The sequence below is a fragment of the Chrysemys picta genome, chromosome 15 (assembly GCF_011386835.1).
Source record: "Chrysemys picta bellii isolate R12L10 chromosome 15, ASM1138683v2, whole genome shotgun sequence".
NCBI lineage: Eukaryota > Metazoa > Chordata > Testudines > Emydidae > Chrysemys > Chrysemys picta.
Window position 1 is genome coordinate 25,742,570 of NC_088805.1, and position 14,344 is coordinate 25,756,913.

Sequence of the window (14,344 nt, forward strand, 5' to 3'; positions counted from 1 at the left end):
AACTACAGCCCAGTGAAGGGTCGCAGACAGAAGTGCTGACTCAAGGCGTTTCTTCTTCTAGGAGGTTATCACACAAGACTACACGCGCCATCATCCTCAGCAGCTCAACTCCCACCTCCAGACCCCGGTGTACTCCTTCCCTGGGGCCACGTGTCCCGTGCTGGACCTGCGAAGGACGCCCAGTGAGGCTTACATCCAGCCGCAGGAGCATGCTCCGGCCTCCAGAATCTCCCCACAGAGCGAGGGAGACAAGAGGTGAGCTCAGCATCAGATCGGGACAGCTACGAGCTATGGCTCATGGTCACTCTCTTCAGCGGTCTCTGCACCAGGGGGAAAGGGAGCGTTTGGAACACGTGGGAATGAGCACAGGCAAACTTCCCAGTGGAGACAGGGCACGTTGTAGTTTTAACGCGGCTTAGCTGGTCACCGGGAGTTCCAGGCACCCCCGGTAGGGTTCACATCAACCGGCTAATGCAGCTTGCCCTGGCCACGCAGAGATTTTAACGTGGTAGTGATCGTGCTTTTAAAACACACAAACAACCGAGCCCTAATCCTGAGCTTTCTCCAGAGCCTGGCTGGTCTTAGGACAGTTCCCTGCAGGACCGTGCTAGAATCTGCCCCCTGTTGGTTGCAAGAGGAAACAACGTGCTCAGTACTAAAAATAAAACCAAGGAGAAAATAACAACAAAAAAACCCCTAGAGAAAGTTCCTGACAGCTCCTGCTCATCTTTGTCCCTGGTGATTGGTGGAGTTTTGAGCCCTTGTACTTCCAGCCGGCCATATTAGTGCTTTCAGAGGGTGCAGGAGTGTCCGATGTGCTCCTAGAGACTGTCACAATGTGTTAACACTGCAGCAAGAGAACACGAACTCTCTGGACTCTGCAGGTCCATACCTTCGAAGGGTTAATTCTCCGTAATGTCATAGCTTTGATTGACGCATTCTAGAGGAGTTTAGATGAGGCCCCGCTCGCTGCAAATGCAGGACATCGCCCCGGGTAGAGGATGTACTGATAGGACACTTGATCTGAGCCACAAAGTCCCAGGGTTAGTTCCTCTGTTTCTGCAGTGTAACTATATTAGGGCCAATTGCAGGATTACATACGAGTTGGCTACAGCTTAGGGGCCTGTCTAAATTTAATCCTTACAATATAGGCGTGTAGTTCAGAAACACACAAAGCGACAAAAACGTGCAACTTAAGGGTAACATTAAGGGCTTGGGTGGTTGGTTTCCCCCTTCTCCATGACACTCCAGTTTGCAGAAGGGTTTTAATCCCTCTGTGCAGTGGTTAAGAGCATTGTAATGGAATAACAGCGTCTCACTACACCATCCTCAGATCTCCTGAGCAGAGCAAAGCGTCTGCGGGGAGTGCACCAGATGACTGCATCGAGCCTGTCTCGCCACCAGACGGCATGGGAGAGCCGGAGCACGCAAGGAGCACCTCGTACCCAATCTTGTACCGAGAGGGAGAACAGTCAGAGCAGAGGTAACCACAGAAGATGGGGAATGTGGACTCTTCCTGCCTGGCCGGGGGTTACAGCACAAAAGCAATACTCTGGGGTCTTCCTTCCCCTGAGCGTTCTACTCTGAGCGCTTTGGGGGCAGAGCTGGGAGCACAAACCTTTACCCTCCAATGGTAGCCTCCAGTGTTGTCACTCTATGCTGCCTGCCCTTGAGCGCTCTGGGTCCGGCCTGGAGTGGCTGGTTGGGCTGACTGCCAGCTTTCTTTATTTGTATTGCTGCTGGGGTTGGATATGCCACCAAAGAACAGGGGTGAGGGATTAACTCGCTTTGCAACCTCTTCCCAAAGTCCTCCCCTCTGACTGCCAGCGCCCGGGGGCAGCGCTTTGCCTCCCATCTGTGGCTGTCCAAGCATAGTTCATTAACTCTCCCAACCCCTCTGCGCAAAGTATTTGACCCCTGCTGCAGGGTGGTAGACGGAGGCTGAGTGACTTTCCCCAAGGTCACACGCAGAGGCAGTGTCAGGAGTGGAACCCAGGCATCCTGACTCCTTCCAATTCTTTCCTGCAGCTCAGGGCCAGCCTGTCCTGGCAGCTCAGAGATCCCCTGCCCTAGTCCTCAGTCTCTCCCAAGGTGCCTTACCAGATAATCTTTCTGCTCCGGTGATTGGCTGAGCAGAAAGAATTCACTTCCAGGGTAGGGGATTTCGGGGCCCAGAGGAGAATTTTGTTGGGGCCCTTGACTCTAGGGTAAGAAGAGCTAGGCCAGAAGTGTTTCTCTTCCAGCCAAGAGACATTTTGTGGTCTGGACCTCCTGGGGGAATAAGCCACACTGTATTTAGGGGCCTTTGATCAGTCTCAAATTGAAGACAACCTGACTCCTAAGTCTAAGCTAGAAAGGCCCCAATATCTGGATGGCCTGGGGGCTGGTTCAAAGCATCTGGCGGCTAAAGGGATAGGGGATCTATAGACAGAAGGGCGTAGCGTGGGCCCTCTGCAGCCATTGCTGATCGCCTTTTGCTTCACAGAATGGGTTCCAAATCCCCAGGAAACAACACCCAGCCCCCAGCCTTCTTTAGCAAACTGACCGAGAGCAACTCCGCCATGGTGAAATCCAAGAAGCAGGAGATCATCAAAAAGCTCGGCACGACCAACAGGAGCGAAACGGAGTACAGTAAGGCTTCCAGGCTGGGGCTTTCATGCAGCAGCCACCGGAGGGAGCGGGGTGGGATGAAGGCGCCTTGCAAAACCAAAGAAGGGAGAGGGAATTCCAAAGTAGCCTTCTTTCTGACATGATTTAAAGGGACAGGAGCCCACCTCCCAGACTTGAGCAGTCTGAAGCCAGTTTTGTCTGGGGATGAGAATTTGCTGCCCCATGCTCTTATCCCATCCGTGCAGTGGCGTATTGTTAAATACAGGTGCGTAAGCACGTCTTGTGCCTCTCCTGCATACAAGTACCGTGCCTGTGTGCGGCTGAGCGTGTTGGGAACCGTCTTAGTTCAGTGTCTTTCCACTGCACAGATCTGTCAGAGAGAGGAATGGGGCGGGGAGATCTGCTGATGGGGGAAAAGAGATAGAAAGGCAGGTGACTTGGGGGCCTTAAGGATGGTTCATGGCCCTGTATTGTGATGGCCATTTAGGTCAAATATACCCCTCTGCCACTGCAAGCCGCATTGGTAGTGCCGGCAGCTAGCCGGGCTCTATGAGGTGCCTCTCAGAAGCCTGTCCTTTCTCTGGGGCTGTCAGTCCAGCACCACTCACCGGCACTGAACGACCTCAATAGGAACTAACTAACAAGTGAAGAATAGAGGAGTCTTAAGAGCTATTGACGTTTTTAATGACTGTCCAGCCAGCCTGAATTCTGCCTCCTGAAGATGTATCTGTCAGACCCGACATCAATATTGGTACAGCTCTGAAAAAACACCCACCCTGACTTGTAGTCGAAATTCATCCCATTCCTTCATTAGCCGCTAATAGAGTAGATAGGATCATAATTTAATTTAGCTTGGCATTATACAGTCAATACTAATTCAATTTGAATCCATCTTGTAACAGCTGCATTGGATAAGAAGGACCGAGCTGTCTCGTCCTGTGTATGTTGTTACCATAATCCAGCCACGTTGTTAGGTTCCTTGGGGGATGCATGGTTGACCTCCCAGTCGTTTCCTTATCGGGGGGGGAAATATACAGAAATAGGAAACGCCTTGTGTTTGATGAGAACTGCTGTTATTCTAAGGAAAGCGATACTCAAGTCAAATAGCTCAGCTAAGAGAGAAAATATTGACTTAGTATTTCCCCCTCGCTAAATGCATGAACAAAAACTCTTCTTTGGGAATAGGGGATTGAGCCTTTGGAAACGCCCTGAGAAAGCTCTGGGTTTTGTACCCCAGCTTAACCTCCCAGAGGGCAGGATCTCGGGGTGGAGGGAGACAGGAGTGCACTTGTGGACATCAACATAACTCTCTGGAGCTGTGCTGCATTAATGCCAGTAGGTTTAGACCTGTACCCATGGTTCTCTGTTGCAATCTCTGGTCCACTTGGTGAGAGCAGCGTTCTCCCATGCATCCAACTTCCCAAACCGCCGCTCCTTGCCTGTCAGGCCACCTGGAAGGGCTTTACAGGCCACTGATGATCCATGGGCCATACTTGGAGAACCTCTGATGTTGATTGGCATGGCCAGGGCTTGCTCATTATCTTGGAGTTGCGTGTCTGGAGGTAGCATTGCTTTAAAAACCGAGATAATACTTCCTAGTCCCAAACCATCATTCCTCGCCCCACCCACCCACAACTTGAACTTGGCCGGGGATTTTGTCAGTGTGGGTAACGTAATGTAGGTGCCAGGACTCAAACTGCATGTCCCATGATCCTCTGGGGTTGAGGAAGTGTTAGGAAGGAAAAGATCCCCTAGGAGTTAACCGTTGTGCGCTGCAGTTCATACTGAGGGACTTCTTTGTCTTCCTCCAGATGTTGGACAGCCTGGGACAGAGATTTTCAACATGCCAGCAATTACTGGAGCAGGTAACAGTCCCGATAGATCTTTATCGTATGTCATACTCTGCCACACGCCACACAGAATTCACAGCCTGAGAAGAGGAGGTTCAGCGGGTTCCAGTGTCGTTTATTGAAATAAGATACAGTATATTCCTGGTGGGAAAGATTGGAGGCGGGAGAATATGTGCCTACGGCCCTTCCCTGCTTTGGAAGCTGCTCTGTTGGGCTGCAGGCTACAAAGGCCTAGTCCTTCTAAAGCCTCCAGGTTGTCAGAATTTGAGGAGACATACAAACTTAGATCCAGCAGGGCTTTGGCCTGGGATCTATTGGATTGGGAAGAAACCATGTGACGCCAGCAGGGAGGACGCTGTAGGGAAGCAGTATCTTTGAAAGGACTCTTACTGGCAGAGGGCCGGCAGCATAAGGGACAGACTCTGCCGCCGTGAAGAGGTGTGAGGTGACAGAGCCAGTGTTCATGTAGGAGTGTGAGCTGGCAAATGGGAAGACTAGAGCTAGAATCAGAGGGAGAGGGAACAGTATGCTTTAGCTCAACCACACGTGATGGGCTGGATGCAGGGATTAGTGGGTGAGGTTCTCTGGCATGTGCTAGGCGGGAGGTCAGACTAGATGATCATGCTGGTCCCATCTGGTGTTGGCAGCAGAATTCAGGTCCTTGAACTGAATTCAGGCGCTACAATCCTAGCCCAAAACTCGGGAGAGGCTGCCCACCGTTCCCAGCAGATTTCTTGTTTGATTTTCCCAGATATGTGTCTTGCTGAAAGCAGAAAATCCCCACATGTCTAAACAATTGAGTGGCTGGTTGGGCGGGGTGATGTCCCAGGTTTTATCCAGGGAACACTACATCAGGCACGCTGATTTGTTAATACTTGCTGAAGGGACACATGCCGGACAAAGCAATGACCATCTGAGCCCAGAGGGTGGGGGAGAGAGAGAGAAGACAGGCTCAGATGTTGGTTCCTATATGTACAAAAAAACATTACTCTGAAACTAAGGGGCCTTCAGGCTTAAAGCCTAGATCAGTAACAATATCAGCTGCATATGCTGTGCCAAGTTAATACTTGGTTAGGCCTGGCATTGTGCAAGGCGCTGTACGCGCCACAAAAGTAAAGACCGTCCGTGTCCTGAAGAGCTTCCTGTCTAAATGACAGGCACAGGGACAGTGCAGTGCCCCAAGAACTCCAGGACTGAGACCTGATGGGGAATGGCTGCGGATAGTCTTAAATGAAGGGAGGATGGCAACTCAGCAGAGCAGGACCAGAAGGTCACGCCACACGCTGCGGGGGCATTGTGGTTCTGCAGAGCATGGCACACAGTTCTGCCGTTGAGAGCCGAGCCTGCCCGGGGGATGAGGAGTGAGTGGGGCTGGCCAGGTTCAGAGGAGGACAACAGTGCATCCAGCCAGGTGGGCCAGCAGAAATTTCCCTGTGGGATGCTGTCGTGGGAACAGAAGTCCCACCTTGTTACTGAGAGGGGACAGCCTTGGCTTTTTAGAGGCAGTAGTCACCTTTGACCTCCAGGAGCTCTATTTGGGAAAGAAGAGCGTAGGAATCGCCACAGGCCCAGAGCCCTAAAGTTCTACCTGCCCCACAGGCGTTTGCCGTTGAGTGACAATGAGCTCCTGTGCGAAAAAGACCTTTGCTCCCTTCCTGCAGGACAGTGGTTCTGGAAGTGGAGGGACTGTACTTCCATACAGGAGCGCACTGCAGGGCTCCAAAGAGCCGAGTCCATGACTCCTAGCTCTGCGTGTGTGTGTGTCTCTCTCTCTCTCTGTGTGTCTCCAAGCTCTTCAGCATTAAAGGAGACATTCAAGCTGCCAGGAGCTGCTGCTCCTCCCCACTCCAGCACCACACGAGGAGTCAAGGCTGGTGCCAGTGTCCCTGTTACGCTGCATAGCAACAGGGGAGCCCAGCAGCCCTGGACAGTGAGGCCTCTTCCCTCCCCACTGAGAGAAAAACCAGCTCCAGGGGGTTCCCAGAATCCTCCCCCTGCAGCTGAGGGGAATCCGCTTCTCAAATGACGGCCTGTCTTTCCTCAGGCAGCCCCTGGGAGCGCAGGCTCCCGTTTCCTTTGCAGCCCTTGAGCTGCTTCTGTAACAGACTTGCCCTTCCCAGCTCAGATGTGTGTCTTTTCAGACGTCAGAGGCTGCTGGAGCAGGGCTGCTCTCTGCCCTTCATCTCCAGAGGCTTCTTTTTCCACACAGTGTATAAATAACCTGTGGAAAACGCTGCAGGATTTGATCGAGGCCCCACGGAGAGCGTTTCCAAAAGGGATTAGGCATTGATAGGGCCGAGAACAGCACCGGAGTTACAGGGGCTGGAATAGGACGGGGAGCAGCAGTCAGGGCTTGTCCCAGCTCTGCCACTGGCTTGCTGGGTGACCTTGGCAAGTCGCTTCACCTCACAGGGCCTCCATTTCCCCTTCTGTGCAATGGGTACAGCAGGGCCTGCTTCCCAAGGGAGTTGGGGGGGCTTCCTTCTTAGCTGGAGTGCACTCTGCGCCCCTCAGCTGAAGTGCGCTGTATACACATGCAGCACTATGTAGCACGCTTCATGAGTCAGACAGACCGAGCTAGCGTATCCTGTTCATTTGCTTTCTGTATCAAACCAAAATCTACAGCCCTCCTAGCGGAGTCCCTTCTCTAAGAACATGAACTTCAGTGGCTTTACGCCAGGACTGGTCTTTTTGCAGAATGCCTAGAAATGGTTAAACTTCCCAGGGACCTGCACTGTCCCCAGACCCCACCGTTCGGTCGAAAGGCCGGCATCGGCCATGGGTTCTCCCCCCACCCCGCTCTATGCTGGGAGCTAGGCCCATGCCCACTGGGCATTCCCACCTTTTTTTGTTTGATCCAAGAGCTCCGTAAGCCCCAAGTTTCTGTGGTATCTGCATGGCAGAGGCTGCTGGCAATGGTGTTATCTGCCTTAGAAAAGCTTCCCAGTAAGAGTTAGTATTGGGGGAGGGAGGCGGTGACCAAAGAGCCAGTTTTTGACCCTGCACAGTGGTTAAGCTGACTAATGCCGGCAGCCGAACCAGGTGGATCCCTTTAGCTGTGAGCTAGGAGCATTGGGGGTGGGGGGGTTGCGTGTCCTTGTCTGTGTCAGCAAGAGCTCGGGTATGAGCTGGGAAGTGTTGCAGGGAAAAGTCTGTGGTTAAGGGTTGTTCTGCGGGGCTGAGCGAAGGAGAAGGGCAAACCCTCGGGAGTGTTTGGGACACTAGCCCAGAACGTGTGTGCTGGGAGCTGGGCGGGGATGCTGCCCGTTCGCAGGGGGAGTGCACGCCCCCCTGCATAAGATACAAGGAGGGGGCACCATGGCTGCAGCATTCCTATTGAGAAAGGAGAATTGCTGTGCGGGCAGGAGAGGGGGCTGCAGGCACCAAAGTGGGGATTAAGGAAACATGGCATTTTATTTTCTTGCCTGTATTTTGACTCTGTAAGTTTTGCCCTTGCTCGTTTCCTGTAACCGACGCATTGGGAATGATGGTCCCATGGCTGAGCGAGTGCCCTACGGTCCCTGTGCGGCGCTGCACCATAACTGCATGGCTTCTGATGACTCACAAGCACTCAGACACATCACTGCGTTTTCTGCATCCTGTTTCCTAATGACATTTGACCTGTAGATGTGGGGGTCTGGGCCCCGTGGGCGGTGGAGTCCGGACTACAGATGGTGCAGGGGGCTGGGAAGGAATTAATCAGCACGGGGAAGGATTCTCTCCTCTTGGCCTCCGCCCCCCCCCCACCACCACCACCAGACCCAGTAGAGAACAACTCCACAGGAGAGCTAGGACAATTCCCCAGCAGTCGTTGCTGGGCCGTGTGCCCACGAGGCACTGCCAAGCTCAGGATACATGCCCTGCAGCCTGTCACTCCTCCGCTATTGAGGCATTGGGGTCTCCATTTACTTTTTTTTTAAATCACTCCCACCCCCAGATTCTTCCTCACTCAGCAAGTAGTTTTCTAACTCCCCACCCCCCCAGCTCCTGCCAAGCCCTGGGGCGGGGCGGGGGGACGGAGTGCACTGCAGAGCTTAAAAACAATATGACAAATTTTGTTGCTTTGCAAGAATGTGCTGACTGTTTGTTTCTTCCCTTCTCCCTTGTCTCCTTTCTCCCCCACCCCATCTTTCTTCTTATTTGGTTTCCCCCCAACCCATCTCCCACCCCTCACCTCTCCTTCCCCTTTCCGTATCTCCCAGGGCTAATCAGTTGTAGAAGCCAGTCGGTTCAAGAAAATTCCAGTACCAACATGGGGTTGGAGGCAATAATTAGGAAGGCCCTAATGGGTAAATATGACGAGCAGTGGGAAGAGCGCTCGCCTCTCAGTGCCAATGCCAATGCTTTTAACTCTCTGAATGCCAGTGCAAGCGTGCCCGCTGCTATGCCCATAACCGCTGCTGACGGACGGAATGACGACACGCGCTCCTTGCCAGGTCTGCAGCCCTTTCCACCTTCGCCGTTTCTCAGTGTTGTTCATTCTTTTTTTTTTTTTTTTATCCTCTTTGTTTTGTGTTTTCCCTTCGAGCTTTGTGAATTTGCTGATTAATCCTGGAATCTTTTACGTTCGTGTCGTAGCCTGAAAGGGGCTGTTGCTTTTTCTCTAAAACACTGACCGGGCTCTTTTCCTTGTTTAATCTCCTTTTCTTCTTATGATGTCAAGGTTTATTTAAAAAAAAAAAAACCCTCAATGGAAAGACACTGCAGAGAAATGTGCATTTCAAACAAATCCCAAGCCCCAGCGAGGATCCTGATTCAGCAAGGCCTTTAAGCCTCCCTGCTGAGCAAAGCATTTAAATTTGCTTAAGGCGTCCTCTGCTTCAGTTAAAGCACTTGATTGAAATCAAGTCCTTTAGTGCTTTGCTGAATCAGGGCCTGAGATTGTATGGCCCCAAAAGAGATATTCACCCAGTGAGAAATCCATGCTCCTCTCGGTAGATATGTGCCCCCTGAATAAAAATAGTCCTTTAAAACACACACACCCCAGTGCGGGAATCAGGGAAGGGACGTTTATAGCACTGGAGGTAGAGAAGCACAAAGTTTTCCATTCCCCTCCAGCCCAGGTGTCCCTAGCTCCAGGGGCAGGGCTGTGTGATCCCCACAGTGCCAGGGGAAATGACCTCATTTGGATGGCAGAAGGGCTCGTGGTTAACTCCCATGTACCTGCCAGGGGGAGTCTTCACCCGCCCTCGGCTGGGTTGATGGTTAACCACGGTTGTAGATCGGCTCCAGGCATTTCTTTAGCTGTCAGTGTTGCCTGCCCACCGTTCAGCCGCTGCGAAGGCCTGGCGCTGGCTCTGTCGCTCTGCTCTGGAAGACAGCCTGGCTCGCTGGTGGAGCGGTGCGAACGGCAGCCCCCAAAACAGACGTGGCTGGGGAGAGATGCCGTGTCAGGGGACAACAGAGGGAGGCATTTGGAATGGGAGGGAAGCCTCAAGGCAGCTGAGAATGGTGGGATAAGGCAGAACCCTCGGAAACCTGGAGTGGGGAGCCCTGCTGAGGCCAGAAGACATAGACCCACTGTTCCTCTCGCCCCATGCCACGAATCGGGCATCCCAGGATGTGAGAACATGGCTTGCAAGCCTGTGCAGCAGGTGAAATGCAAGGAATTGCCCCTGGCTTCAGGGTTGGGCCATTGTACAGCTCTGGCGACGGCCATTCCCACGAATCTCCCCATGCCACTAGGACACACGGAGGAGGGTAGAATCAGAAATGTGGGCAGGGGGTGGGGAGTCCGTCATTCCCCAAATACCAATTGATTTGCCATCCACATGGGTTAACATGATGCTCTAGTTCCAGAAGCATTGAGTTACACTTCGTCCCTGGCTAGGCGGGGACGGAGAACAGGGAGCTGTGCTGCTTATCCTTCACTGGCATTGTCCCCACTGGGAATTCACCAGAACAGAGCCCTTCAGGCAGGGCCATGCAGAGGTTTTGAGAGCCTGGGACAAAATCTGAAAGTGAGGCCCCTATCCTTCCAAAAGCCATTACTATGGAGTAAAAGGGAACTCAGGGGCGGGGGGGGGGGTTGGAGAGCGAGCCGACCCCACACTCATCCCACAGCAGCGACTCCCATCCTGCAGGGCTGGGCCCAGCTCCGGGCGTTGCCGCCTGGTGCATGAGGTCACAGCACCACTCAGGTTTGGCCTGACTGTCCCTCTATCAGGACAGGGGCGGTCAGGTGAGGGTTGAGTGAGTGATGGTGTAACCCTGGGCCCCAGGTCATAGTACTACTCAAATTCCATGGGCGTGGGGGGCAGAGCGAACTTCCCCCTTTGTGCTCCCGGACGGCCCTGCATCCAGGCTGTCTGTAGAGAGGGAAGAGGAGCATGTGGGTGCCTGTTCCTTCTCACACGCAGTCCCTGTCCTACTGAGTCACTCAAGGCCCCTGGCACTGGGTTTTAGATGTTCAATGAGGCGCTCCCCAGTCCCTTACAGAAAAGCGGCCAGGCCAGGCCAGCAGGCAGACACTCTTCATCAGCCAACCCTCTCCTTGGGCCAGACCCTTCAGTGCATCCAAGTGCGCAGCCCCCAGGCCGGACACAAGCTGCTGCAGCTTGCTTCATGGTAGTAGGTGAGTCCGACAAGGGGCTGGGGCATAAATCGGGGAAGTATTTGGCCCATTGAGCCTGTCCGTTGCAGCTGCAGTAGCTTCTTTGTTCCAGCAGAGGGCCTTGAAGTCCTTGGGCCTTTTAGCGAAGGGTCAATAGGAGTTTGCTGGTAGAACGCCCTGAATACCGGTGCACTCTTGTAGCATGGGAAAACCTGCCCATTTCTGTCTGGGAAATGCCAAGAACGCTGTTCTGTACCATTCCCCGCTGAGACATCTGCCGTGAAGGTTAGCGGATGCTAAGCTTCCTGTACCTCTAGTGGTACCTGAAGGCAGCACCTGTCGTTCTGAACGTGCAAGAGACATAGATCAAGCTCCTAGTGATAATGGGGACTTATCCAGAGACACCTTAAAGGGGCCAGATCTTGAGGAGGTGCTGAGCACCGCCCCTTTGAAAATCAGCCTCCTTTAAGGCGTCTCCAGTCAGGCACCCAAAATCACGAGTGGCTTTTGTGGCCGTGGCCGTGTGGCGTGTGTCTCCAGCGATCAGTTTGAAAAGCAGGGTGCTTCTCTTTGCAGGAGGAGGAGGAGGGAAGCCAAAGATTGCTGCCAGACCCAACAGCCGCAAGGCCAAGTCTCCAGCACCAGGCCTGTCCTCCGGAGAGAGACCACCGTCTGTTTCTTCCGTTCATTCGGAGGGGGACTGTAACAGGAGGACACCGCTAACCAGTCGAGTCTGGGAGGACAGGCCTTCGTCTGCAGGTAGCGCAGCGCTGCCCCCTTGGGGCTTTGGCTCTGCCCTCTGCCAGGGGTGGGAGGGTGAGATTGCCTCCCCAGACAGACACCCGGGTCAGCGTCAGCTGAGTCGTCCCCTTAGGGAAGTTACTGCTTATTATACCTGGGGAGACCCCCATCTCACTCTTGACCCCACAGGCCCTGCTGCTCTTCCATCCCTGGGCCTCCCTTCCCTGCCAGTTGTGCTGAATTGCAAGGGGCCTCTCTGACACTGACTAGGGGGCTGGTGAGTGAATTCCCCACCCTGGGCCGCCTTTTGCACCATGCTGAGTTTCTCCTTCCCTTCTGCCCCTATTCAGGTTCCACGCCATTTCCATACAATCCACTGACAATGAGGCTTCCAACCGGCGTGGTGACAGCCCCGCCGCCAGCGTCCATTCCACAAGGGAACTCCATTGGCCAGCACCACGCCTGGGAGGAGGAGCCCAAGCCCCTGCTCTGCTCCCAGTACGAAACGCTCTCAGACAGTGAATGAACGAAAGAGAGGGAGGAGAAGAGTGGACACGCGTGGGTAACGAGCTGGCCAAGGTGAACTCCGACCATATCAGTCCATGGCGCTGTCAGCAAAGATGCCGGAGCAGCGCTTTTCCAATCGGTCGATTTCTCACATCAGGAAATTTCTGAATCCTCTTCAGTCTAAAGCCTTAAGACAGCCAGCTGGAACCCAGCCTAGTTCTCTTTCCAGCACTGGTGTCCTCACGCAGCAGCTGAGAGCTTGAGATACAGTCTGTGAACAGCTGATGGGAGGGGGGAGGAAGCTCCAAAGGATGCAATCGCTCACTGAATCCCAGTTGTTTACTCAGGGGAGACCAGCTGGTGCTCCAGTTCTACTCCTTAGATTCGGTGAGAACGAGGAAACCCATGTTGGGAGGAGAGCGAGCGTGCTTGGGTGCATGTGCATATACTATATGTGTGTGCGCCTAGGCACACATATAGCGTGTATTCTCTGCCTGCACACCCGCGTTGCCTGCTATCGAGTACTTGAAATAGGATTAGACTGCCCTCCCCCAGCCTCCAGGTTGTTCCATGCATTTATCAGCCCACAGGCTGCGCCACTGAATTATAAAATCAAAAGGGCCCCATTTTGTTCCTCTTGGGCTGCTTGGGATGTTCCTTTTACAGGCATCCCCTGCATGGGATTAACTTCCCCAGCAGGCCCCGGAAAAGCTTAAACAAATAAAAATTATGGCGGGGAGGGGGAAGACTAAGGATCCATTTAACAACAACAAAAAAGTCCTTCTGAGTGAGAAATCCTTGGTTTATCTTGTAATCAAAAGAAGTTCCCCATATTGTGGTGCATTAATCCGCAGCTGAAGGGACTCCATTGCTCGAAGTGCATTGTTTCCTGAATGGTGAGAAAAAGCAATTGTAAATGATGTATTGGTCTACAGGGTATATTTTTGATACCTTCAGTGAATTATGTCAAGATGTTTGACGTGAGGAAGGACTTAAAACAGTGTTACGTGCTGCTTTCAGTCTCGGCTCCTGGAAAAGAGGTTCTGTTATTGCGTGCAAGATTTGACGAGTTTGTCCATTGTATGGAAATGTAAAAAAGGTCTCGTTGATTCATCACAGTTGTCTGTACGTCAGTAGAATGTATTAACTTAGTTTAAAAAAAAAAAATGTTGCCACAACTGCAGGGCCTCCTCATTATTACATCTACTGCTCTTAAGCCAAGCGGAATTTTCTTCTCCTTACAGAGCTTTTCTCTCTGGCACGGAGATCTCAAGGGAGCCTTTCCGAAGACCTTGTCAAGGTTTTTGTTTGCAGTGGGAGGGGATTCGTGAGAAACTTAAAACGTTTGTATTGTATTTTTCTGATGCACATGGACGCTCTGCTTTATATTATTTTTCATTCCATGATGTTGGATCATCTTTGCAGTTACACGGTTCAAGAACAAAATATTAGACTTTTGTTTTTCCTTCACTTCTGCTTTCTCACTCTGGGGATTTGGGGGGGGGAAAGATGATGTATTAAATGCTTTGCATTCTGCACGCTAGAGGAAAGAAGACCAGGACATAGACTTTCTGCCTCTCCCATTGCCTGTTGGAACAGACAACTGCTGTGTTACAGAATATCTCTGATCTGCTAGGAGTATATTGAAGAAAAAGGTTCACACTGTCACACTATCAATGGGGTTTTTTCCCGACACTGTCCCAAGGGTGATTCTAATTTCAAAGCAAAAGAAAGATTGTATGTGGTGGTTGGTTGGGGTGTTTTTACAATGTGCAGGTTTTTAACATTCGCAGACGTTTGAGTCTTTTCTGTTGCGTTTTTTTGTTTGTTTTTTAAACGCGCAAAATATTTGGAAGTGTTTATGTTCCCCAGGTGTAGCCGCTGGTGTGGCATAGCTCAGAAGCAAAAAGTTGACAGCTGACGTTTTGGGTATAATATTTTACAAACAAGTCGTGGGTTCTGCTGGGTGAAGTTCAAATTCACCCCATCTTTTCCCCCCGATAGCCCTTTTAAAAAAACAATTACACTGTCAGAACAGCCTAGCGCTGTAGTAATAGTGAGGTCAGCTGCAGTGTCTTGCCAA

At 52.2% G+C, this 14,344-nt stretch overlaps 1 protein-coding gene across 40 annotated transcripts in view; it reads left to right on the forward strand.

Moving 5' to 3' along the window:
• NCOR2 (nuclear receptor corepressor 2) overlaps nucleotides 1-13,439 on the forward strand; it is a 395,046-nt gene extending 381,607 nt beyond the window's left edge. For 26 of the 40 annotated variants that reach the window (XM_065568677.1, XM_065568676.1, XM_065568680.1 and 23 more), the window contains 7 exons: nucleotides 62-255; nucleotides 1,334-1,483; nucleotides 2,486-2,631; nucleotides 4,422-4,475; nucleotides 8,663-8,896; nucleotides 11,590-11,772; nucleotides 12,105-13,439. In XM_065568677.1, coding sequence (XP_065424749.1) covers nucleotides 62-255; nucleotides 1,334-1,483; nucleotides 2,486-2,631; nucleotides 4,422-4,475; nucleotides 8,663-8,896; nucleotides 11,590-11,772; nucleotides 12,105-12,280 — 1,137 coding nt within the window. In that variant the 3' untranslated portion in view covers nucleotides 12,281-13,439. The remainder of the gene's footprint in view (nucleotides 1-61; nucleotides 256-1,333; nucleotides 1,484-2,485; nucleotides 2,632-4,421; nucleotides 4,476-8,662; nucleotides 8,897-11,589; nucleotides 11,773-12,104) is intronic. The other 14 variants (XM_065568693.1, XM_065568687.1, XM_065568685.1 and 11 more) reach the window with 5 other exon arrangements.
• Nucleotides 13,440-14,344: the final 905 nt, after the last annotated feature.